The sequence below is a fragment of the Ricinus communis genome, chromosome 7, assembly GCF_019578655.1.
Source record: "Ricinus communis isolate WT05 ecotype wild-type chromosome 7, ASM1957865v1, whole genome shotgun sequence".
NCBI lineage: Eukaryota > Viridiplantae > Streptophyta > Magnoliopsida > Malpighiales > Euphorbiaceae > Ricinus > Ricinus communis.
Window position 1 is genome coordinate 5,249,757 of NC_063262.1, and position 26,693 is coordinate 5,276,449.

Consider the following 26,693-nt stretch of genomic DNA (forward strand, 5'->3'; position numbering starts at 1 on the left):
GTTCCTCTTAGTTCTTAATCTTATTAATTTATAATTTATTTATAGATTTTATTTATTTTCTTATGAAATATAAAGCATAATCACAATCATTTATAATATGAAATTTAAAAAAAAAATGTAACAAATTTTAATAATACATCAAGCAATTTGCTTGACAGATTTAATTTTAACAAAAAGATGAATTTGAAGTAACTAGGATTAAAACAAAAAAAGCAGCAACTTTAGATGCACTTTTTAATTTGTATCTGAAAAGAATGCATATTCTGCGAGTATTTCTTTGACTTCACCAGCCTATGTGCAAGAATTATTTCAGCAGAATCTACACATATTCTGAGAATAATGCATCCCTAGACATTTATATTTGTAAGAAATAGTTAACTAGTATCTCATTCTTCAATATTTATCAATGAGACACTTCTACTTGCTAAATTAATTATATATAAACATCTAAGTACTAATTTGGTATAAATGTAACTCACGTCAGACTTAAAAAATTAAAAAATAAATTGACGCCCGTTATTGTAATAAAGTTTCAATTTAATCCTCAATTTTTTCTAAAATATATTTTCTGATCCTCTATAAATACTTTCATTACTCTAAAATATGTAATATTTCTTTTAACTCCTATAATCGTTTTTAAATATTTTTATATTTTTATAAAATAACATTTTTTTCTTTTAACTTTCTCAAAGTATATTTATTTAGGTGTAGAATTTTGGATAATATGTTTATTTGGAGAAAACTAAATAAGAAAACGAAATATGAGTTACATTTATACGTAAAGAAAAATATTATTTGAAAAATTTAAAGGATTAAAAAGATAATTTAGAAAATATAAAATATTTAAAAAAATTTAAAAAGAAAAAGATAATTTTACAAAACTATAAAAACTGCGTAAGTTTTTTTCTTTTTTTTTTTCTGATATTTTGAGTCTGCATGAGTTACACTAGCTTATTGAATCAACGCTCTAAATGTTTACATATTATCAATTTAGCAAAAAGTGTTTAATAGGTAAATCGTAAAATATGAATGATAGTTGACTATTTCTATGAAATACAGGTGTTTTGGTGATATATTTTGCCCATATTCTATAAAACAAGACTCTGAATCCTGGAACTGTGCATCCCGTCCTGCGCACAGCATTGGATTCTGTCTCAACTACGCTCTGCATTTTTTGTATTTCTTGAGTCTGTTTCAAACGGTTGCTTTGTTCAGGTTCCAGGATCCACTCTGTAGCCATACTATTTTTCAGATTCATCCGATAACAACTCTTAAACGCTGGGTGGTAACCATTTCAATTCAACATCACCAAAAAGGAACATGAAAAATGGAATAAGAAAAGTTTCCAGCAGCAGGCGAAAGCAAAGCAACAAGGACTAAGCGAGACAGTATGTCATAAATGAACCATTATTTCATCTTGAAAGTTTCTTTTACACCAAAAAGTATATTGATTGAACATCCCACGGGGGATCAGAGGAAATTCTCTGTATTTAACTTACACTCTGCGCGTGCACACAGAAGATAATTTTAAGGCCTAAAGAGAAAGCCTGCATATCATTTAGGATCGCTGTATGCCGACAGAATACTGACGTGCAGTAACAATTCATGCAGAAGCTGCAGCTGATAATAAGCCATTATGTCGGAGCAGTGGCTCTGGTGAAGGTTCACGCCCACGGAATTGCACAAAAACCTGGATGCAACATCATAAATTGTCAAGAATGTCAAATTGAAGAATATGGAAAACTAAAGTGTAAAGGACAAGCTCTGAGGTTCCTATGAACTCTTAAAATAAAACACAAACAATAAATATATATATATATACAATAAATATATATATATATATATATATGAAGGGGAAAAAGGTTTTAGAGGCAAAGAGAAGAGGGCATCATCCAAACTTCACATCAGCAATAAGAAATAATATGAGGAGAAAATTATAGTTTATATTGACTTACCTCTAGTGGGGCTTTTCCACCTCCAAGAGCAAGAATGGTCTCCCGGAATTTTCGCCCTGTTTCCTGAACAGCCTGTAGAAATGATAGAGCTCAATTATCCAGGCAATAGTAACCTAGACTGCCAACAAAGAAGCTTTGCTTCTAAAGTTATGCCATAAAACAAGACATAGGCCACATATGTTTCACGGAAGATAATTTGCTGAAATATGTTTTCTACAAAAAACATTTTTCAGGATAAATAACTTACTTTTAGTTCTTTGGTTGCACATGGAAAATCACAAGGAGATTATTTTCTAGTGTTTGGAGCATTCTGGAAAATATTACCTTTTTTTGATAAATAGAGTATTGAAATATTTAAACTCGTCAGGATTTCATATTTTCAATTTATAATTAAATACAAAAGAAAATTTATACAAAAATATCAAAGCTGAAATTTTTTTCCAATGACTATCCAGTAACCACTGGTGGTAGTCAGATGTGATTGGCGGTAGTTGATATATTAATTGACAGATAATCAGTTAGTTTTAATATTCATAATTCTGAAAATTACATTAAAAGATAGCTAATCCCTTTTACTAGGAAGATATTTTTAGTTGACCAATTTTTCTAGATGCAGCAAAGACTAGAGAAAAAGAAAAATGTTTCAGCAAAAAGGAAGAAAGGAAGCCTAAGGAATACCATCTAAAAAATAAGGATCATATGCCAATTCGCATATCTAGAGTAGTCTGACCAACATGCCCTACCCAATTCATCCATAAGGCTTTCATAGCATCTTAAAACATCCTGATGAATATCTCATTTTCAGTGGCAAAATTGTGCATTCAAACATTTCTCTCATGAGACCAGAGAGGGCATCATAAGCAAGAACAGATAAAATAATCAATCAGACCATACATAAATGAAGGATAATAAATTAAAAATTATCAGTAACAAGGTTGTTAAAGTCAGTCCTTGAAAGTATTTTCCACAAGCATACCTTGCTGTCATCCAGTCCAGCATCCTCAAAAGCAGAAAATGCATCTGCAGAAAGCACCTCTGCCCACTGCAACAAACAACTTTTACAATCAGATGCAACAATGGATAACCAAAAAGTGGTGCCTGTTCTTCTCTTGAAATTTTGGGAAATGTTTAATATAAAAGGAAGTTTAAAGAACAAGGTCAAGATGAGGTGTGTTTGCTCTAGAAAGCTAAATGTTTGGGTTTCTGATCAGTGGACCATAGTGAGGGAGGGAAAATAAACATTTGAGACGTTCAAATGTTTTGAACATAAATGCTTCCCAAGCCAGTAGCAAGATAAACGTGCAAAATTTTATCCCTTAGAATTAAAGAATATGTACCTTGTAACTATAGTATCCAGCTGCATATCCACCTAATAATCACAAAAAGAAATTGATTAACAGGTTAAATATGAAAGACTGCAACTAACAAAGTAAAAGGAAATGTTCAGAAATTCAAGTAATTGCACAGGAAAGGGAACCTGCAAAGATATGGCTAAAACTACAAAGGAATCTATCTTCAGGCAGCGGAGGGATCACTTGTGTCCTCTTAGAGACCCTTTGATCAATATCATAGATGGACTCTGACCCACCAGGTGTATACTTCGTGTGTAACTCCAAATCTAAACTTGCAAACCTTAACTGAAATACAAAAATGATCATGTAAGCAATCTGAATACCAGTCATCATTCTCAAGAACTTATGAGACTTTAGAAAATAATAATATCATAATATATATAAAAGTGCAAAGGAGGGGGCGTATAAATTTACTAATAGGGCATTACTAATTCTTTATTTAAGTGGTTTAAATTGGCCATAATTTAATTTAATAATAAAAAATATTTATAATTCATTAATTTCAAATCTGATTTTAGAAGTTCACATATTAAGATTTTCAATCATTAAGTATAATTAAGTTTCATTCCAAAACTAAAAAACAGAAATATATAAAATGTAAATATGCATACATATCCATCCTATTTACGGTTCATGCTTAGACCAATCATAATTTAATTCAAAATTATTTTTATAAAAATTAATTACCACTTTAATTCTGTGTTTATATTAACTACTTAAGTCATTATTAAAAATTAAGAAAAAGAAAAGTATTGGCAAGCATTAATTAACATTTAATTTAATATAAGTATTTATTCTATTTTTCTACTTAAATTAGGTCAATTTGATTAAAATACTAAATACATAATTAGGTGGATTAGAATTAGATTTGGGTATAATAGGATTTGAACCGTAAAAGCATTAATCCATTTTATAAAAAAAAAGCTAAAATTTGAATAAATACTCTATTTTAAATATTATATCAATTTGAAACACCAAAAATGTTTAGTTTCCTTTTAAATTTAGTAGTTGTTTTAATTTCTATTTATGTGGACAATAACAGGTCAGACTACTAATATTCACATGCATAGCATGTGAATTAAAAACTAGTTCTCCTGAAAAAGCATATGCATTTAGTATTAACTATTAGCAACTGCTTATAAACTATAAAGTGTAAACAGGGTGGAAGAAATCTGCATCTCAACCGGAAAGAAAACTACCAACCTGACAAAAGAAAACACTACACTTGGTGAAATTAAGACCCAATCAAAATGTAATCAGAACAGAAACAACTATATATAAATAAATTAACAAATAAGAGCACAAGGAAAACACCATCATGATCAACAAACCTGGCGAAGACTCAGTGAACCTGCACGAAAAGTCCTTGCAGCAAGGAGCTTCACATACACATCTTCAGGGAGAGTCTCCCCAGTTTCATAGTGTTTTGCAATGCCCATCAAAGTGTCCCTGCACAATACACATGTAAACATGTGCACGTTGCACAAATTTAAAACAAATTCTGTTGAATGAAGTAAGAAATTTTTGAGAAACTTGATACAACCAATCTTAGCATGATAATAATACAAAGACTCATAGCATATCACTGAGAAATACAGTGTCACAATATTAATAAAAATAAAGAGAAAAGGAAAGCAATAATATACCGATATGAATGCTTACAACCAAATAGCTTTTGCCTTTGACCCAAACTTTCCAGTTGTTCAATCAAGCAAGGGGAAACTCATTGGAATTCACATCTATGTCCATGTCTCTTTTCTTATTAATTTTTGTGGAACAATCAAAGCTAAGAACATTACAAAAGAAGAAAAAGAATTGACCATTCTACTATATTATAATACTTTTAAGCAAATTGATACCTCCTTTCTTTGTCTTTAATTTTTCTCACAATATTCCGTTTAAAAGCATTGTGTGGCCAAACATTGTAAATGATCAATAATCACTAAATTCATGCTACACTACCTGTGATAACACCAATTTTCCATGAACTGTGAGGGTAATTCAACAGCATCCCACTCTATTCCCCGAATTCCAGCGACAAGACCTTCATCTTGCTTGGTTAGCATATGCTGAAGGGCATGGCCAAATTCATGAAAAACAGTCTCAACCTGCAAAAATGCCGTCAATTTTCACATCTACAAATACTCAAAATATCAAACTATGGCATTCAACACATTCAGAATTACCCAATATTATTTCTTAGATACATGATATACACTACCATAATAATCAAGCAATTAATGTAATAGAAAGGATATATCCTCTTTATTTTGTGAAAACTAAGAATATGATGGTAAGATAATTTTGCTCCTTGGGATCCATAGAAAAAAATTTGTATGAGAATACACTTCCATATAACTAAAATAAGTAGTCATAAGGATGTTATCTTCTAGATCTATTTAACAAATAAATGAAGCACCCTTAGGTAAATGCACAGATAAATGGTAGCCTCCTTGTGCTTATGTTTTATAGGGTAAATGCATGTCTAAGAAAACACTTGTGTCGCTGAATTTAAATCATAGCCATTGAGCCAAAACAAATGAAAATAAACGGACCTCTCGAAATGTCATAAGACTTGGTTTGTCCCCAACAGGAGGTGTTTGATTGCACACCATGTGGGCTACAGGCAACCTTGGAGCAGTACTATTGCGTGACAGAATGCGACTTCGACTAACTACCTCATCCATCCATGCACCTCCCCTTTTCTCTGATGGACGAGAATATGGATCAAAATAAAAGTATGCAATTGGACTGCCTGACAAATCTTTGACACAGTAGAATTTGACATCATTGTTCCAAACCTATAAAACCAGAAGCATGCATTAGTAGCATGCAAGACATATAACCAATGTTTGAGGAAGAAAACCAGATACAAAAAGCTGGAGCAAATAGAATATATTACAGGAGCTAAACCATCAGCTGATTCAATATCAATTCCAAAAAGTGTCTTGGCAAGCTTGAAAAGGCCATCCATAACTTTTGGCAACGAAAAATATGGCCGTAGTTCCTCCTATAAAATACAAATGAGAAATAGGTGAGCTTTTCTACATGAGAAATAGAAATTTTACAAAAAGCGAAGTAAGCCAGTCACAGAGAGGAGTTGATATAATACTAAAATAATCATATGCAATTCTGATCAAATATACACACATGGCAAACATGCAAATACTAGTTTTTGTACAATAAAAATATGCACAAACATGTGGCATCATTTCCATTCTTTAGTTCCAAGAAGTTAATAAAGTGAGACAAGAATGCATTCCAAACAACAACAATGATATCCACTATCAGAGAAAAACTCCAATTAACTAAATAGTAGACAAAAAAGACCTCAATTTTATTTTTGACAATTTGAGAAAAAGGGTACTGAATTGTATCCTATATCCCTTTACACAGTTACTTGTCTACTATAATCATACTAAAAAGAGCCAACGGCAAAACAATGTGTACCAAGATAGATGATTAACACATTAATAAAGCATCATAAACAGACCAAAAAAATAACATCACTTGGGATATAATTTCCCAAATCACACAAGCACATCATAATTGACATTTGAAATGTGAGATATGCCTTGGAAAGAGGAGAGAGATAACCTCACTAATATCATATCTTGACTCACGAAGCCTCTCAGCCCAAAAGCCAGTGTCCCAGTGAGTTAAATCATTTGCTTCCACTGCACCTTGATTTTTGGAGAAAATTTTGAGGTCTTCCATATCTGCAAAAGTAAAAGATACTGGTTGTAAACACCTCATTTCAATTTAAAATGAACTTACTGAAATGGTAGCATTAATGTATCCAAGTGTAGGGAAGTTGGAGAAAGCAAGGCATCTCCAACAATAACCTTATAATTTACACCAGCCATAAAAATAATGCATTGACCTATCAGACCAAAAGAAACAGGAAAACACTAGATTCTGTCAATCAAGACTAGATTTCCATTTTAAGATACTGCATAGAAAATAATCTCATATAGCATAGTCATAAATCTGTTGGGATATATGACTGTGCTTGAAGATACACGTGGTTAATAAAACAATTCCAGAAAGTTGAAAGATTTCTGGCACAAAGTTTCACTTTAAGCTCAAAATGTATTGGAGCAATCCCTTGCACACATTAACAAATATATTTAATATGTTACCTTGAACTGCAGCATCCCAGGAAGCTGTTCGCAGCTTTTCTAAGAGTTCCTCTGCCTTCTCAACAGTTGCCATTTTTGTCGCCATACTTACCTGTTATTAATAGTTAGCAACGATATCAAAGGTATTGATGCGCATAACTATAAAATAATACCTCAGCATAGTTGTTGTAATTGAGGAGCATGGCCTTTTCCAGTCTAAGTTTTAATATTTGGTCAATAATTGGCGTATTATCCAGATCACCACTTGAAGCACGTGTTACATAAGCACGGTAGATTTCCTCACGCAAATCACGGTTTCGAGCATGTTGCATGACAGCCATATAACTAGGGGCATCCAATGTAATCATCCATGGTCCATTCTCAGCTGTTGCATCTTTATGCCCCTGATACAATAAGAATAAAATTAAAACCATTTGGTATTACATTTTATGATTCGAGCTACGATAAAAATCAAACAAATGAGCACAGACACACAAATATGCAATACCTTAGACACTGCTGTCTGTGCAGCCAATGCAAGTGCTGTAGCAGGCAATCCTTCAATTTCTTTCTTATCTGTAATAAGTTTTTCAAACTTCTTTGTGGCATCTAATACATTCTCCCCAAACTTTTGAGACAGTCTTTCCAACTCCTGCAAATTTACTCATGATTGAAGTACAGTGAACAAGAAAAGTAGACATAACAAGAGCTATAATTAAATAGTATATGTTACTACTTTCACCACTGATGCTGTTTAATAGAAATACGCAAACAAGAAACTATGACACCCCAAAAATGAAGGAGAATGAAAAGGAGAAAAAGCAGATAACTTGAGGCTTTCAAAATGAAAAATTTTGCCTAACTGACACCCTCTAACACTCCACAGAACAAAATGAGTACTCCTATCCTTATTAGAAGCAGACCTGTTCAATTTTGTTAAATTCTTCCCTTTTATCATCTTCAAGAGCAACACCATTAAGAACTGCCTCCTTAATTTGGGCTGCGCAGGCATAAATACAGAAGTTGTCAGGCATGTTAAAAAGTCAGTACATTACAAATGATATAACAACTCCTGATGCAACATAAAATAAGAGTATATGCCTATGTACAATTGTAATTTGTAATTCAAATTCAATACAAGAGGACATATGATAAGTAATTGAGCATTATTAAGCTAGGAACATTTCGACAAGACCAACATGCGATTAAGGTCTTGAAAGTACTTTCCACATCCATACAAGTCTTACATTTGACCATATTTCTCCTCTCCATATCCCGACCCCATATTTGATGCAATCTTACAAATCTACAAAATGATGTCTCAACCATCAGGTATAGAACAGTACAGTTCATTTCCTAAGGATAGAGACACATCAAGTATCTCCCTTTTATTAAACTAGTATCCAGCCTAAAGTGGGTTTAGTAAAGTGTATGTTAAATTCTCTTCTTCTTCATCCTTGCACTTTCACAGCTGGAAGGGCCAAAGTAATCAACAATAAAACAAACGAACTCTGACTAAATGTATTTCAGAGCAAATCCCAGGGAGTTTGTTGGTCAATTTAATTAATACTAAATGTGATAGAAACTTTCTTAACATTAATCAATATGCAGTTAAGAAAAAATTAAATACATAAATCAAACAAGAAGCCTTCAACTCAAACGTGCAAAGAATCCCTGCAAGTGAATTCTTTTTCATTCTTCAAGGCATGATAGACCATGTTAAACCTACCCACATAATACCAAGGCCAATGATCAAGAGTAATCATGCAACAACTTACTCTGAGAACATTGCATCATTCACTAATCACTAAGCCAATTTAAAATGAAGATTGATAGAATCATAAGAAAAATAAAAATCATACTGAACCTAATGAGATGACAACTCAGCTGAGCTCAGCTTAGCTCAACTTAACTATACCTTTTAGTCCCAACTCAAAGAGATAATAAAAACACAAGAAATAATTTTAAGGGTCCAGATGTAACAAGATGGATAAAACCATAACCGTTTTAATTGATAAGATTAGTTTAAAATGCTTACCTTCCACTATACGTCTCTGAGCATCACTCAGTGATTGCCATTGAGAAGATTCTTGGATAGCCTTAAATGCATTGTAAATCGGCTTACTTTGTCCCAATCTAAGCTGAAACTTTACCTTTTCTGGCTGCAGAAATAAACAAATGGCTGTAAGTGCTAGAAACAAGGAGAATTCTGCACAAATGAATGTACCAATGCAACTTTAACAATTCAAGATAGACTATCTAAATGTCACTAAGAGCTTAGTGACTTTACTATACACTGAAACATAACAGTCATTAGAAACTTCTGCTCTGGTTACTTCAATTGAGATGATTTCTTTCTTTACATGCATTATACTAGATTCTCAAATTATTCCCTAACAGATAAGAATTTATCAATGCTGTACACATATTAAGTTCAATGCATGCACAACATATTGACACAGTAGTGTGAGTAAGAGAGATGTGATATAACAATTCACCTGAACTTCTTCAATTGCAGCACGGAGTTCAGCTGTATCCTTAACAGATTTAAGATGATTGATCATCCCCCAAACAACAGTCAAGTGATCCACAATCTTTTCCAGTGGCTCCACCAATTTTGGCCATGATGGCTCCACAGTACTCTCCAATTCCTCCAGATCATTCTCCTATAAAATCACAGCACATATACAGACATCATCAAACATCAAAGACAGTACAGCTCCAAGTGATTAAGAGTCAAATCTTATCAACGAAAGTGCCCGACTCCCAAACAGACTGATCAAACCAAGTTTAGTGATAAAAAAAGGCCAGTAAAATTTCAAATTTCATACATAAAATAAACTTAACTAAAGATGTACCTAGAAAACCAAAACAGAACAAAAGATCAGAGACTATAACACCCAGTTCAAAAAGACTTGACTTTTCAGAAAGAGCAGACAAGATAAAACAAACCCAATAACCAAAACACTGAAACAGATGAAACCCAGAAACTAAAAAAACGAAACAAAGATCAGAAACCATAAAATCCAGTTCAAAAAACTTGACTTTGAGAAAGACCCTGTAAAAATAAAATAAAAAATCCAGTAACCAAAAACAGTAAAAAAAGAAAAGCCCACGTACAAGTTTCTTTAAAAGAGCTCGAATCCCAGGTCGGACATGATCAGCCTCGACAACATCGAAAGGAGGGAATTCAAAGTCCTGTAAAAGAGGATTGCTTTGAAGACTAATATCAGTAGTAGTAGCAGCGGCCATTGAAGATAGCGAAGAATAGCAAGGTGAAAAAGAGAGTGAAGGAGCAGCAGAGATAATAGGAGTAGAAGATTTATGGAGAGATTGAAGGCAAAAGGAGAAAGAAGCGGACCAGAGAGGACAAGGATGGGATTTTGGGAAATGCTTAGGGGTAATACGGGAAAATGGAGAGCGTTTTAGGATTGGGTGGATTGAGCGGGAGAAGGACATACGCGACGCCATTAGAATGTTGATAAGTAGGAGAATTGGTGCTATTTGGTCTCTTTTTGTGATGCGAAGTATTGCTTTCATTTTTCCTTGGCTAATTTTGTTCGTGTGTTTAGTCTAAAAATGTGTCTTTGATAAGGGCTAAATTACACTCGTTTAGTTTTGGATCAATGTTACCAGTCCATAAGATTTTAGATTTGCAATACAAAACCCTATTAATGTGACGCAGGTACTATTCTATAATTCTATAGAATACATGTTTTGTCAAAAATATATATAAATACATGAATTAAAAATATAAAGCCATTATTATTCAATTCTTTAAAACAATATTTTCCAGATGAAAAGTCATTCGAAAATTAATTTCACAATTAATTTATAATCTATAATATATAATATATATGTAAAGCATGAAAGAAAATCTTTAAATTGACTAAAGAGTGCCATTGTTAATTTTATTCTAATTTTATAGATAATTAATTTAATTTTTTAATTTTAAGAGAATTAATTAGTGATATATATTTTTTTAATTTAATAAATTTAATTAGTAATTAATCTAATCCAATCTAAATTCTATCAAAATTTTACATACATTTCTAATTCTATAGATATTAATGAATTATTCACATTGTATATACTTATAATGGAATTCAAACAATTAAATATGAATTTTTATAAAAATTAAAAAAAAATATTATTAATAAAATAATTTATGTATCAATTGTTATTATAGTATTCTATTATTAAAACCATTGCAAGTAAATTGTGGTGAATAAAAATTAAAAGCTGAAACCAGAAGAAGCTACTAGTAGTCTACCCGTTCAAGAATTTGCAGCGAACCCAACTAAACCAACAAAAGTGTTTCCGATATACAGAATAATTCAATAAAATTTACTGCCCTTAGGAAAATGCTAAGAATAACACAGAATGATTTGCACCCAATAATTTTGTTATTAGGTTAAGAAACAGCATTAAAGAGAAGCACTTTTTAACCCGAAAGATTCAATGGACATGCATGCGTGCATGCTTCCTCCAATTGAGAAGCAGGACACGACAGATACCACCTGATGACAAGATTACATAGAGGTAGGCAAAGAGATTGAGTTGCTCCGCCCATTGCCATTGCCATTAGGATGTTTGGTTTTTAAACAAGGATCCTTAGATACTTTTAGGGTTTCCGTAGGTTTTTTAATTTGGAAATAATAAAATATTATAACAATTAAGAAAATAAAATTCACTTTAACAAAAATCAAGGTTTTAGGCTACAAAGGTATTTAGATTCTCCAAAAACCTACTCTAATCAGGATATCCTTCCAAACGAGGATTAGAGTTTCCAAAACCTTAAAAACTCCTATGAAATAGGGTCAAATAAAAATCAAAAGAAAGCTAATCTAACGGTAATTAGCCCAGCTGGTACCAATCCTTGGCACTATATATCAATTTGATATCAAGACTTTAATTTGAATCGATTTGATGACAAACGTACATAAAACTATTTAAATTTAGTCCCAACAGTCAAATTCCGACAACCGGGGGTGACATGGCATGCTGAGTAGGAATATTCTGGGTGTTTTGCCGGCTCAGCGTGTGCTACATCAATTAATGACAGTGACTCACCAAATCCCCAAATTAAACCCCAATTTCCCTAATTTTCCCATAATTAAACCCTAATTATATTTTCCTCTCTTATATTCCCTTCTCCTCTCCTATTCCCCTCTCTTCTTCCCCGCTCCTCTTCCCCGTAACTCCCATAATTCCTGTTACCCCCATTGTCACAGCATTCTCGCATTTGAAAATCTCTTCTTTTTCTTGTAACTGAAAATGTGTCCTATGTCTAGTTTGTTCTCGATCCTCTACTTGCTTAGCTTCGTCAGAAGCCTTAACAAAGTGTGGCAGTTTAGCTTCGGTTAAAGTATTAGTAAGTTCTATTTTATTCTTCCATTATGTATGTTAGTTGCAAAGGATGTTCTTCTGTTGTTCTGAGTTTTATATCAATTTGCGTTTTCTTCTGTTCTGAATGTGTGATGAATCTTTGGTTTTGTGGTTGTAGGCTTGGAGTTGTGACTGAGTTAGCATAGTTGACCCGACTGAATTGAAGCTTAGACAAACTTGGATTGTTGGTTGTAGAGTTGAAGTTGGTACGGTTCTGTTTTGCAGCTGAAGAAGGATGTATACATTGTGGTTGAAGTTGTTTTGTGGTTATATACTTTCATTAAACTAAAAGTCTCAACTGGAGACAACGACAGAGGAGTTAGCAAAAATCTATCTTATGGAGTTAGCAAAAATCTGTCTTTTGAGGTTGCAGTCTCAACATTTTCTTTCCTCTTAGCCTCCTGAGTTATTGCTTGCACTTTATCTTTTCCCTTTCCCAAACTTTCATTTGGAGTAGGATTAGATCCAGAAGCTTTCTTTGATGCTGTTGAAAGAGATGCAGATCTAGGAGGCAGAAATGGCTTGTTGCCCTTGTTCTTCACTGTCTTGCCCTTGCCCTTCTTCTTAACTGTGTTCATATTACTCTGCTGGGAGTCTTCATTCAGGCCACTTGATTGAGTTGGAATATCACTTAGCAACTCATTGGTGCTTCTTGTATTTTGATGAGGTCTTTGTGTTCCTGCAATAATTTGGGACAAACTTGTCCAATAAAGATTAAAATCATCTAGATCTACTAGATGACCAGGTATGTCAAACTCAGTTTGGCTTGACAGTGAAGGAGTTATATTTTGCACCTGCATAAGTTAAAGTAAATGTACATTAGGTTATTATAAATACATTTAGTTAAGTAAATGAACTTATTACCTGTACAGTCCCAATTGGATCATTTTCTAAGTATTGGGCATTGGGGAGTTGGTCAATAGGGTCATTAGGGAGTTGATCATTATGGAGTTGATCAATCTCATCATGGTTATCAGCATGCACAACATTCTCAGTTGGTTCTAAATGATCTTGTTGCATATTTACCTTATCCCTAGCATAAACATGAATCACTCTTGAGTCATCGACACTTAAAGACATCTCAATACTATCACTGTCATTATCTAAATTTCTCAAACCATCTGTGTCACTTTTCTTTGGATGCTTCCAGAACATAGAAAATGATGCAGGTACCAGACCCAATTCTCTAGCCATTGCATCTATCTCTAATCTTGACATCATATCAGCAGAACAAAAATCTATGCTCCCAACATCTCTAGTTTCTGGCCTACCCCTACCATCTACCCCAAAACAATGCCATTCTATACTAAAGTACTCTATATGAGGCACTGCATATAGTAAAATGGATAAAACAAATCAATGCCATTCTCCCACAACAAAACACAGAATAAAAGATCATTCTTTGCAAGTTACCAAAAACCAAGTACAGCTATCAACATACAATATATAGAGCACAAAACAAAATGCAAGTTATCATTATTTTAACTGAAGCTAAACTAAAATACAAAATGCAAGTTATATCACTTACAGTATACGGACTGCCTTTCGCTTTCTTCCCTTCGCCTTCATTGAAGAGACATTATGCGATGCGATCAACAATGTATAATGTAAAACACACTCTACAATGTAAAACAATCGACAACAAACTAAAAAAGAATGAGAGATTTTCGAATGCGAAAATGCTGTGACAGTGGGGGTAACAGAAGTTACGGGAGTTATGGGGAAGAGGAGCGGGGAAGAAGAGAGGGGAATAGGAGAGGAAAGGGGAATATAAGAGAGGGAAATAGAATTAGGGTTTAATTATGGGAAAATTAAGGGAATTGGAGTTTAATTTGGGAATTTGGTGAGTCAGCGTCATTAATTGACATGGTACACGCTGAGCGGGTAAAACACCCGGAATATTCCTACTCAGCATGCCACATCACCACCGGTTGTCGAAATTTGACCGTTGGGACTAAATTAAAATAGTTTTATGTACATTTGTCATCAAATCGATTCAAATTAAAATTTTAATATCAAATTAATATATAGTGCGAGGAATTGGTACGAGCTGAGCTAATTATCCCGTATCTAACCTAATTGTTCATATTGTTTTTTTTTCACTTAGATCATATGGGATCAACTAAAAGACCCACTTCGAGAGTTTCAAGTTATATTGATGAGACTGATCTCGCTCCTCTTGACGAAGACAATGATTCTGAATCTCAAGAAGACCAACAACATCAGGCTGTGGCAAGACCACCACGGTTGAATTCACGGTTGAATTCACAGCAAAAGGATTATGCAGTGAAGCCACTCGGACTATCTGTAACCTTCAAACAACTCAAAACGCGAGAAAAGAATGATCTGCGAACTTGTCATGCCAAGAAAGAGGCCCTTGACGATGACCGCGACGCTTTCATAGTTGTTATTGGCAGCCGGTTTCAGTTCTTGAATGCCTAAACGAAGCACATGCTAATGTCAAAGATATAACGGTAGGTAGTTTCTCTGTGGCAGCAGGAAGGAACCAATTGTTAAAGAATACGTCATTCAAGATATCACATGGAAACAAATATGGTTTGATCGGTCCCAATGGAATGGGAAAGACTACGTTGCTTAAGCTCCTTGCTTGGGGGAAGATTCCGGTACCTAAGAATATTGATGTCCTTCTGGTTGAACAAGAAGTGATTGGTGATGATAAAACTGCAGTCCAATCTGTTGTTGAAGCTAATGTGGAGCTGCTCAAAATTAGGCAAGAAGTTGCTTCTTTGCATGATTCAATCTCTGATGATGGAGACGATTTATACGGACGTGATGTTGGGGAGAAGCTTTCCGAGTTATATGAGAAATTGCAGATCTTTGGGTCTGATGCTGCTGAGGCTCAGGCTTCAAAGATTTTGGCATGGTTGGGATTCAACAAGGAAATGCAGTGCCGTGCTACCCGGTTATTTAGCGGCGGCTGGAGGATGAGAATTTCATTGGCTAGGGCACTTTTTTTACAGACAACCCTTCTACTATTGGATGAACCCACTAACCATCTTGACCTCAGGGCTGTCTTTTGGCTAGAGGAGTACCTTCGTAGATGGAAAAAGACTCTTCTTGTTGTTTCTCATGATAGAGATTTCCTTAACACTGTGTGCAAGGAAATTATTCATCCTCATGACTTGGAGCTTCATATTTACCGTTGAAATTTTGATGATTTTGAAAGTAGTTGTGAGAATCGTCGCAAAGGGATGAACAAGAAGTTTGAGATGTATGAGAAGGAAACAAAAGCTGCTAAAAGAAGAGGAAATCTTGATCAGCAGGAAAAGGTTCGTGGGAAATTTGCTGCCAAAGAAGCATTAAAGAACAAGAGCAAACGCAAGGTTGATGATGATGAACCCTTGCGAGAGGCTCCCAAGAAATGGAAGGATTATAGAGTGGAGTTCAACTTCCCTGAACCTACAGAACTGACACCACCACTTTTGCAGCTGATTGATGTGAGCTTCAGCTATCCCAAACGGGAGGGTTTCAGGCTTTCAGATATCGACCTTGGCATTGATATGGGAACTAGGGTCTCCATTGTTGGGGCCAATGGAGTTGGGAAATCTACTCTGCTTAATCTTCTTACTGGTGATTTGGTTCCAACTGAGGGTGAAGTAAGAAGAAGTCACAAGTTGCGCATTGGGAGGTACTCTCAGCACTTCGTGAACCAATTAACAATGCATGAATCACCTGTTGAATATCTTCTTCGACTCCATCCAGATCAAGAGGGACCTTCCGGGGAGGAGGCTGTTAGTGCCAAGCTCGGTAAATTTGGACTGAATAAAAACAATCATCATACTCAAATTGCACACCTATCAGGAGGGCAGAAAGCACGGGTTGTATTTACATCAATTTCCATGTCGAGGCCACACATTTTGATGTTGGATGAGCCAACAAACCATCTAGACATGCAGAGTATTGATGCATTGGCCGATGCAATAGATGAATTAATTGGTGGAGTTGTGTTGGTGATTCTAGGCTTATATCTCGTGTTTGCAACGATGAAGAAAGGAGTGAAATCTGGATCGCAGAAAATGGGACTGTCAGGAAATTTCCTGGCTCGTTTGAGGAGTACAAGGAAGAGATATTATGGGAAATTAAAACAGAAGTTGATGATTTGACAGGGATTTCATAGCTAAGCTTTTGTCATCCTGTACTGGTGTCATTGCCTCTATTAGATGGTGCTTTTGTCTCTTTCTTTTTCATATTCCATTATCTTTCATGTTTAGAAAATTAGTACTACTCAAATATTGTTTTTTTGTTGCAATGGTGGTAAGAGATTTTGCTGATAATAGGACTTCAATGTGCACTAGTATGAGTTTTTCATATTTTTGACACCTTAGATTTTTATCAGTTACATACTGTTTGAAAAGTTTAAATTGCAAATATTCAGTTCAATTGAATATTATTTAGTCAAGTTTTGGTGTTTGGACAATAACATAGTTGCTGGAAAACTCAATTCTATCTTTAGAAAAGCAAGCCAACCCAATTGATAGGGTATATGTGTTTTTGAAGTGGCAAATAGCATCGATAACAGATTAGACCATTAGTAGAAAGATGGTCAAGTTTAGAATGCGCGGGTTTATTGCTTTACTTGGCTTCAGAACATCTGTAAGTATATACATTTAAACCAGATACAGATCAAGGTTTGCAAGATTTAAGTGGATAAAATGCCCTTAGTTCACAACCTTGATATGATCCATAACTAAATGCCAGCACTCGCCCACTAAATAGAAAAACTCGGTTCGGAATCTGCTAACCTGATCGTGTATAAATAAAGTATCAGCAAACATATGAAGCAAAGATGTCAACTTTATTTAAACAGAAGAATGTTGCAAACAAGATATAGAACTGCAGGCATATCTTTAACAGATTGAGAATAGACAGTGGCATTTCTTTCCACTAATAGAGTACGCATGTTAGTAGTTTATTATTCTCCAAGGATTATTAGCTAATTATTTGTCATCTCCATTCCATTGTTATTCCTTCTGCCATGCCGCCTGATGGTGTCTGAGAGAAGGTAATAATTTTCAAGTATACTGTATGTTTACTCTAATTGCAAAATACAGGAAGTTGTCATAACAAACATTCTAGATTTAAAAGCCATTCTTTTGTTTTGAATTTCCTAAAATCACCATGAATATGGTATATTGTATCAATGTTAATAGTCAAGCATCCAAGAAATGAAGGAGAAGTTGCTGCAGGATTTGATCCCACTTTAAACAAATGCAAAGGCCATAACTCTGACAATGCTGAGGCTATTATAGCTAGATGTACCTGAAAGCAGTCGAGTTTTCATGTTCAGTTCTTGTACTTCATGGTTCCTTTCTCAAATCCAATAGTTGGGAATTGTTTGGCATATTCTTCAACAGCATGGCGAAGTTTTGTGATATCAGATTGGAACTGAGGAATTGTAGCCAAGAAGTCCTTCAACTTTGTCCCTGGTTCACATAAAATAACAGGAGGCAGTCACATTTAGCAGATTTACAACCAGAATCAACCATAATGTGTTATGAGGAAATGCAATACGCAGCCGAGCACAGGCAGTAATGCCCCGATACAGTAGGTCTGGGAGAATGTAACTCTGTATATCTGGCAGTTCACTAACCTTTGGTTTCACCCTTGATCTTGACTGCCAACTTCACGGCAGCATCAAAGAATTCTGCTACCTTAGCAAAGTCCTCCTCAATAAATCCCCTAGATGTAAGAGCAGGGGTTCCTGAAATGTAGATGGGTTCATCAAGGAAATTCAATACAAACTAACTAAGACACATTCTGTTGAAAGGTCTTTACCCATCCTTATGCCACCAGGAACCATGGCAGATACATCTCCAGGAACGGTGTTTTTGTTTGCAGCAATGTGAACAGCTTCCAGCACCTTTTCAACTCTGGAGCCATCAATACCCTGATACCATGCAAATTTTGGGGGGAAGAAACAAAGAAAGAATTAGCACCGCCCTTCTTTTCATGATAAAGACTAATAAAATTCACAATAATCACATGAACCTCACACACCATAGCCTATGGCACAGGTAAAAACAACCTTAAACCCCTTACTGGTTGATATTCAAAAGCATTTCCATCAGGTGGTCAAATAAGAGAAAAGAAAATCATTCTACCTTGTTCTTCAAATTCACCAAAACTAAATGGTTCTCAGTTCCGCCAGACACGAGTTCATATCCCTTCTGAGCTAACGTCTGCAAAGATAATAAAATTACAAGCTATCAAGTTTTGAACTACTTTGATGAGAGAATATTGCAGTCTTAAAAGTTCTCAGCAATGAGACAAACTTATGCTTATTTAATCATGTTTTAGTAATAAATATTGCCACATACCTGTGCAAATTTTGCACAATTACTGAGAACTTGCTCTTGGTAAGCTTTGTATTCTGAGGTTGTGGCCTGCACAAGTACATTAGCACTATGAGGATATATGAACAAGAGATATGGAGTGCTTAAAGTGAATGCAGTACTCATTTGACATTAAAGAGAGAAGGGTCGGAATGGGAAAAAGAAAAGTGATTTTACAGTTGCTTAATTAAGAGTTTCTATTTTATAAGGGAACTCCTTCTTTTGCTTAGTGTAATCGACCGGCCTGTTTCTTTTTTTGTATTATTAAAAATCCCTTTCTTTTCATGGTCTTTGAAAGTTAGTACACCATAAAGGCCCGTTGTTTCTCCATCTAATTATTAATCCATTTTTCCCACTAATATGTATGCTTTCATATTTTGTATCTCATTATGCTGCAGACTTGGGTCTTTATTGAATTAATTCTTCTGTTCAAAAAAGCGATTATATATACCTTCAAAATTGTTTGGCAAAGAGTGATTGGCAAAAGAACACTAGTGTAAAAGAAATGACCTGTTTCAGAGCAACTGCTAAACCAGTAATTGTGTGGTTGTGAGGGCCCCCTTGAAGTCCAGGAAAAACAGATTGATTGATTTTGTCTTCATAGTCATACAAGACCTTCATTGTGAGCTCAGAAGACAAATGTTACTTCCACTTCAAAAATCCGAGAATTCAGCAAAAGGAGAGAAGCAGGAAATATCCAGGAGATGCTACTAAGACAAGGATGTGTATTTTTTATTAAAATGTAACTTTTCCTTCAGGTACTCACCTCTTTGCCTTGTTTGTTAACCTCTTTTACCCCCTTCCTGTAGAAAATCATAGCTCCACGAGGTCCACGAAGGGACTTGTGAGTGGTGGTGGTCACTACATCTGCATAGTCAAAGGGTGATGGGATGACACCAGCTGCAACTAACCCGCTAATATGTGCCATATCTGCCAACAGTATAGCTTTTTGTTTGTCGCAAACCTGTTAAAGACATAAAATTAGACCCTATAAACTACCAAGCGACTAAAAACCAAGCTCTGACACATGGCTATCTTGATTGTTAATTACAATGCTATAAGTTTATCTAAAGGAGGTTACCTTGCGAATCCGTTCATAATCATATAGACGAGCATAAGCGCTAGCACCAGCAACTATCAACTTTGGTCTGAAGAGGACGGCACTTTTCTCCAGCTGCAGTTTTGATTACAACATTCCTCTTACTTATTGTCAAAAATATGCAAATGCATAAAGTATGCTCATAACTATGTGAAGTACATCTCTACTGCATGTCTTCTATGTACAAGTGAGCGGTGTTGATACTCTGATGCAGCCATGGGAAAAGAATATGCTGGTAAAATTCATCTAATTATCATATTTTGCAAATAAAACCCTTGCTGGCTCTATATCAATTTCACTTGGAGCACTTGCATTTATGAACAACACAGCTGTATGCAAAAATACATGACAACATTAGAAGGTTCTGATGGTTAAGGCCTGAATGGTGGAAGCATGTTCAAGATCCATATCGATGTGGAGGTGGCTGGGATGAAAGAGACAAATCTCTCACTTTTTAAGTGCTATAGATGGTGTCAACAACATCTGAAAAAAAAAAAATCGAACACCATTTTCTTATATAAATTATGCAGAAGCCTTCTTCCTGCACTCATGACCTTAGCAGGACAATTAATACAATAAATAAGAACAAATTTCTAGCAAGGAGTGGAACTACCTACCTGATCATAGTCAATATAGCCAGTGCTCTCATTCAATCTGTATGGCATTGTCTCAAAAAATATTGACACTGCAGATATCTTTTTGGTGTCCGTCTGCATGATAGGAAGGCGATGATGATGTTGTTATTAAAATAACAGAAAGTATCTTTAAGATGCACTAAAACTGCTTAAACTCAACAGAACAAATTATGAACACCATTCATGGTCTCAAACTCCTTGCAGATTTTACAATGTTAATTAAAAAGAAACGAAATCAATAATGAAAAGAATTAGGGGAGTTGTAAGCACCTGATAACCATGTGAAAGGTGCCCACCGTGAGGAAGATCAAGGGCCATGATTCTGTCATGAGGTTTTAACAATGCAGTGTAGACTTGGAAATTTGCTGGAGATCCAGATAGAGACTGCACATTCACTGCAAAACAAAAGAGGAATGATTTTTACAGAATGCTTTTAAGGCATGCAGTTTATCAGAACTTCCTTCTTAGTCAGCCAAGAAGATAATGTCTCTCCCTTTGTCTTTGTCATCAAAATCAAATAGTAAGTAATTCAAAATCAACAAGTACTAATAAATGACTAACCAAGAAAAGCAAAGGAGATATATATGTACCTCCCCATTTAGCAGGATCCAATCTAAATGCTTCTAATGCACGCTTCTGACATAAGGATTCTGCCATGTCAATATACCTGAAATTCCGTATCCAGTGACTCAATTAATCGGGCATCTCAGAAACAACAGATTCAGGGGATAATTATAGGAATTTATGTGCTTGCTTGTTAACTGCAATTAAAAAAATGTTACATAAAGTATAATAAGCATAAATAAGAAATAAAAGCAAAAAGCTTACTCATTTCCTCCATAGTATCTTGCACCAGGATATCCTTCACTGTACTTGTTGGTCATGACAGATCCAACAGCTTGCATCACTGATACAGAAGTGAAGTTCTCTGAGGGTATAAGTTCAAGACCCTATCCACCAAGTATTCTTCAATTAGATATTAAATTCTAATTAAACACTATTCATGAACAGAATACTGTAACGTTTCCAAAGTTCCAAGTCATAAAAGGTATTAATATTAAGATGATTCAATATCAGTAACCTAGCAGAGTAAACAAAGACGTGGATAGTTAGTTACTCACTTACTTGGTATTTATCGTTAAAGAAACGGTTATTAGTTTATACAAAGAATGAGTATGCAAACCTTCCATTGACGGGCTTTCTCGAGCTCAATAATGTCAGCAATCTCAGGGTCCACAACCTCCAGTGGTGCATTAAGTTGCTTTGGCCACTTTTAAATAAAGAATTCTCAGTCAAGAAAAAAATTGAAGACCAAAAGTTTTGAAAAAAATATTAAAAAAATAATAATAAGAAGAAGAGGAAAGCAATTGAACATACAGTGGCACCAGATTTCTCCTTCTCGTACACAGCTTCATTAGGCAAAGAAGACTGCCAAAAGAACAAAAAAAAAAAAAAAGAAGAAACCATAGTTAAATATATTTTTTTAAAAGAATAGAAAGTATATCAAGAAAGAAAGAAGAGAACTTATAACAACAAAGAAAGAAGAGAACCATGTAATAGTGAGATGTAGCATTGAAGAGAGGACGAATAGGCTTGTCAATGGAAGAAGATAGTCTCCGAAGCGCCATTGCCATTGCCATTTTCTTGCTCTCTGCCTCTAAGCTTTTTCTTCTTTGTGTTGTTTTGTTATATTTGAATATTTGGCTTTGGTACCTGGTGATGGAAGATGGGTTTTTGGTGGCTGAAGATTTATTTTAGAAAAAAATAAAAAGAAAAAAGGAAAAATTATGGTGGTGGTGGTGGTGATGTCGTCGTCGTCCTGAATTGGTGGATGATGATCTCGTTATCCCTACTCAGTGTGTTTTCGTGGCTACTGGCTTGAGAAGGGAATTGGTGACGTGGCGTCACACCGTCGCGCCAGCTTCACTGTTGTCTACTGGTTCAGTTATTCTCATTGGTCCAACTCTTTCTACACCTTTTTTTAATAAAAAAATAACAATGTCTTTTGTGTTGTTAGAATCATTTTATTTTCAGTTTAAGTTTAGATAGTAATATTTATTTGGTGCTTTGTCCCTGAGAAAAGCTTGAATTCTTTCTTTAATTTTTTTCAGATAAATAACAAAATATAATGTATTTATTTTTGAGCTAATCAATTACATAATCCAAATGAGTTTTGCAATTTTGATTAAATCATTTATTTATTTTAAAAAATTGGAGTGCGATTTTATTTTTCTTTTATATCATTGTCTGATTCAGTCTTTTTCATTAATAACTGGTATTTTTAATGTGTAATGAAGTAGAATTACATTAAAAGAGTATATGGTATAATCTTACAAACAATAATTTGTTAAATTTCCAAGTGTTCAAAAGGGCAAGAAATATTTGCTCCCAAGAGATGGAAAATGTTACACAAAAACCAGCCATGAAAGCCCTATCCAAACTTCTCTATTTCTTGGCCACAAAGTGAAGATACAACCTACAAAGCTGATAGGATTTTAAGCATTTGTGGGAGACATTCGACCACCCAATATTCTAATTGTCCCTTTCTTTCCAAAACCCATGTAATAAGCTTCATGTCACCATCAAATATATATTAAGTTTTTGTGCAAGAAAGGGAAATTTTTAGTGCATCATAATAGTGTACATGAGCAGTGACAACAGCTCTTGGAATGTTAATTCGAAGCAAAGCCATGTTATGTGTAAATCTGACGCGTGACGAGATCTAATTTTATTACAAGATCAATTTACTTAAAACATAATGTTTTCTAAAAGTTTTTCTTTATAAGGCATAAAACCCTTAAAAAAAAGGAAGAAAATGGGAAGAAAAGATAGAATTAAGTTTTAGAATATTTATAATAAGTGCTCAAATTTATATATATATATATGGAAAAATGAAATTTCATAGTCTAATAATAGTATTGGGATATAAGTCTTATGTTATTTTGGGAAAAAAATGAAAAAATAAAATCTCATTTCGCTAGAAGGAGGGCTTGAACCTCCGACCTTGTGGTTAACAGCCACACGCTCTAACCAACTGAGCTATTCCAGCTTGTTGGCTGTAACGTCAGCATCTTATATATATCATGTATAATTCTTGACAATTTCCTGATCCAATCTTGATGTTACTATTAATTAGTATGATACCACAGTAATCCACACTGAAAAATGTACAATTTGAATATAAATTATTCTAAAAGAATCCTGAATAATATTAAATTTGACAAAAATATATTGTAAGCAAAACCTCAATATTATTCCATTTGAGAAATATACTTACTATATGTTGTTAAAATATGTTTTGGGTTTTAAGTCCAAAACATGAGTGTAATTATTATTTCTTTTGCAATCCTTTTTGGTGATTTAAGAAATGTTACTATTTTTGGCCTAAGGAACACATTTATTATAAACTTTAATATATATATTCAAATTGTAATAATTTAGTATATATACTTTGGGTGTTGTTATAATTTTATCCTTATATGATTTGCCATGTGGCAATGCCTGGTTGGTATACATATGTGTACTCTAATTAGCTAACACGTAAAGAAACTTAATTTCACACTCAAATTAATGAAAATCACTGTTTTAATCAATAAAGATGATGTTGTTCTTACAAAAATATTTCTTCCATCCATTTTCAGGACGATCTAGTCAGAGGGTTTCACTTCTCAGCGAGTGAAAGAATTCTATCTCTAGTTGGGGGTTTTGGTTCAAAGGTTAAAAAATGTTTTTCGGAACTAAACTCTAGAAAGCCTGTGCGTTCCATGTCATTTTATGAATATGTACCAAAATGTCCGCACATTTAAAGTTGGTCTATCAATTTTATAACCGATGCTGGACTTTCTATCCTTACGAATCTGCCTTGGCATATCTTAAAGCTAGGGTTTATGAGCAAACATTATCCATCAGAAATCTAAAAAAATTGACATGGATTTTGATCTCCTGCAGTGGTTAAACGCAAAATTGTTGTTGAAATTGAGCAAAATGCTCTCCCCTTTACCTTTTTTTATTTTCAATATTTCTCATCTTCTTTTCTCTATTATCGTCAAAATAATATTCTTTTTTCTTTTCACTGCTCTATTTTGTTGTTGAAAAGATATTATTTTCCTTTTTAGTGTCTTAGTTGAGATTGATTATTCAAAACCAGCTATAGATTTCATTCTGCCTTTATCAATCTGTATTATGGTGAAGTAGTTTTTGATTAGTTCAAGGAAGGATGACTCTGAAAAATCTCAAATGACAAGTTTTGATCTTGATGCAGAGCCAAAGAATCTAGTCGATCTTGTTGAAATCCTTAGACTTATGTTGTTTCGACCACCTATGTGAAGCTCCTTAAAAGAAGCTACAAAAGAGAATTAATTCTACAAGAAATCAACTTGAATAGTCAAGCAATCTGATTATATCCTCGACATCTCTAGAATTATGGTATTTTGCCACTTCTTGGAAAGCTGCTTGGAGAAGCAACATTAGAAGTTCAACTCTATTAAAAATCATCTTGAAGAAAATTGGATTTACAGTGGATTCTTACGGAAATTATTATCCTCGCCTTGGTGGATCTTTTGTGCTTTCTTTGTTCTTAATCTTTAATGTAAATCAAATCAATGTATCTCCTCCTTAATTAGAGACTTTGAAAGTATCAAATTGTTTAGTATTGAATTATCTTCATTCTTGTTAGAAAAAAATATCAATCAAACTCTTTAGACAATTGAGGCAAATTCTGCCTTTTAATGCTTGTAATTATATTGTTTGAAGTTAATGAGATTCTAGATTATTGATAAAAAAAATCGATCAATAAAAATTAATTAACTGATATTAACAGTTAGATATTAATAAATTAATAAATAGATATATATTTAGTTAGATTTTTAAAAATAACCACCTAATCAATCAACATGGAGAATCAATTAAAAAATGAATTCTTTCACAAATATTCAAAAAAAAGATTAAATATATTATTTTTACTATAAAAAATATTTCTTTCAAAAATACTAGAACTTAGAGATTTTACTTAAAAAATACGTGGATAACACATCTATCTTATTTCTAACTCTTTCAATACTTCCATTTCCATCTTTTCAAAAAGTTTTCCTATCTTTCTTTTTTCACGTTAGCCAAACTCTATACTCTCATCCTTTTTCTTTGATTTACTTATTAATATTACTTTTTATAATGATTTTGAATGAAAGTCAATCATTAAATAAAAAATAATTAGATTTGAGATTTTTATTTTTCTTCATTGAAAGATAGATCAAGTAACAACAGTCTCAATTTCTCTTAGGTAGATCTTTGATTGTTTTGGTCGAAACTGAGTTATAATTGATAAATCAATCTCATAATAGGATGTTGGTAGTAGTTTAAAGGGTTTTAAGTTGGATTTTGAAGATCATAATTAAAAATTGCAGGTAAATGTAAAACCCAGAAAAATAGTATATGTTTTCTGTAAAAACGCAGAAAATGGTATACTTTTATATATGTTATAAAATTTAAATTTTTTTTGAAATATTTTATGAATCATTAATGTTAAATTACAAATTGAGTTTATATTATTATTTAATTTATTAAGAATATAATTTATTTTATGTATAAGTTAATTTTATTTTAAAAAGAAATATGAAAAATGTCATAAAAATACCTTTTTTATAAATCTAAAGTAAAAAATATATGTTAGTATATTCTAGGTATATGTTAATCAAAATCTCAATTTATTTAATTAACATATTTTAATTTCAATAATATTTTTCAAATAGTAATAGATATAATATCAAATTTTAATTGATTGATTTAGTTAAG

General features: G+C 33.6%; 2 protein-coding genes, 1 non-coding gene and 1 pseudogene across 4 annotated transcripts; 1 reads left to right on the forward strand and 3 right to left on the reverse strand.

Moving 5' to 3' along the window:
• Positions 1-1,391: 1,391 nt before the first annotated feature.
• Positions 1,392-10,988, reverse strand: LOC8270246 (probable cytosolic oligopeptidase A). Its single transcript, XM_002527177.4, has 17 exons — positions 10,549-10,988; positions 9,927-10,094; positions 9,467-9,590; positions 8,352-8,428; positions 7,937-8,080; positions 7,602-7,832; positions 7,450-7,540; positions 6,905-7,026; positions 6,210-6,317; positions 5,863-6,108; positions 5,270-5,415; positions 4,639-4,756; positions 3,433-3,592; positions 3,293-3,324; positions 2,932-2,997; positions 1,956-2,027; positions 1,392-1,690 (listed from the first exon to the last, which is right to left on the reverse strand). The coding sequence occupies exons 1-17, from the start codon at positions 10,966-10,968 to the stop codon at positions 1,604-1,606; spliced, it is 2,412 nt and encodes an 803-aa protein (XP_002527223.3). The 5' UTR covers positions 10,969-10,988; the 3' UTR covers positions 1,392-1,603.
• A 3,904-nt stretch (positions 10,989-14,892) lies between these two features.
• On the forward strand, positions 14,893-17,156 carry LOC8270248 (annotated as a pseudogene).
• Positions 17,157-17,383: 227 nt separating this feature from the next.
• On the reverse strand, positions 17,384-22,828 carry LOC8270249 (serine hydroxymethyltransferase, mitochondrial). Of its 2 annotated transcripts, none has more exons than XM_002527180.4 (16): positions 22,454-22,823; positions 22,281-22,331; positions 22,087-22,173; positions 21,732-21,853; positions 21,494-21,570; positions 21,174-21,298; positions 20,886-20,978; positions 20,251-20,343; positions 19,936-20,133; positions 19,680-19,784; positions 19,155-19,220; positions 18,939-19,016; positions 18,613-18,724; positions 18,428-18,538; positions 18,097-18,260; positions 17,384-17,579 (listed from the first exon to the last, which is right to left on the reverse strand). In XM_002527180.4, exons 1-15 carry the CDS (start codon positions 22,541-22,543, stop codon positions 18,121-18,123), a joined length of 1,548 nt encoding a protein of 515 aa, XP_002527226.2. In that variant the 5' UTR covers positions 22,544-22,823; the 3' UTR covers positions 17,384-17,579; positions 18,097-18,120. The 2 variants fall into 2 exon arrangements, with proteins under 2 accessions (XP_002527226.2, XP_048232943.1); XM_048376986.1 differs by lacking the exon at positions 17,384-17,579 and adding an exon at positions 17,614-17,829 and having other exon boundaries at positions 22,454-22,828.
• Positions 22,829-23,878: 1,050 nt separating this feature from the next.
• Positions 23,879-23,952, reverse strand: TRNAN-GUU. Its single transcript has one exon. It is a non-coding gene; the product is annotated as a tRNA-Asn (tRNA).
• Between the last annotated feature and the right edge of the window lie 2,741 nt (positions 23,953-26,693).

Excerpts from the sequence above, each read along its gene's own strand:
- LOC8270249 (XM_002527180.4), bottom strand. The coding sequence starts at position 22,543 with ATGGCAATGGCAATGGCGCTTCGGAGACTATCTTCTTCCATTGACAAG. Across the intron at positions 22,332-22,453 it reads CTACATCTCACTATTACATG|TCTTCTTTGCCTAATGAAGC; the intron begins GTTCTCTTCTTT and ends TTCTTTTGGCAG. Across the intron at positions 21,854-22,086 it reads AGAAAGCCCGTCAATGGAAG|GGTCTTGAACTTATACCCTC; the intron begins GTTTGCATACTC and ends CTTGGTGGATAG.
- LOC8270246 (XM_002527177.4), bottom strand. The coding sequence starts at position 10,968 with ATGAAAGCAATACTTCGCATCACAAAAAGAGACCAAATAGCACCAATT. Across the intron at positions 9,591-9,926 it reads CTGCAATTGAAGAAGTTCAG|CCAGAAAAGGTAAAGTTTCA; the intron begins GTGAATTGTTAT and ends TTATTTCTGCAG. Across the intron at positions 3,325-3,432 it reads TTTTAGCCATATCTTTGCAG|GTGGATATGCAGCTGGATAC; the intron begins GTTCCCTTTCCT and ends TGTGATTATTAG.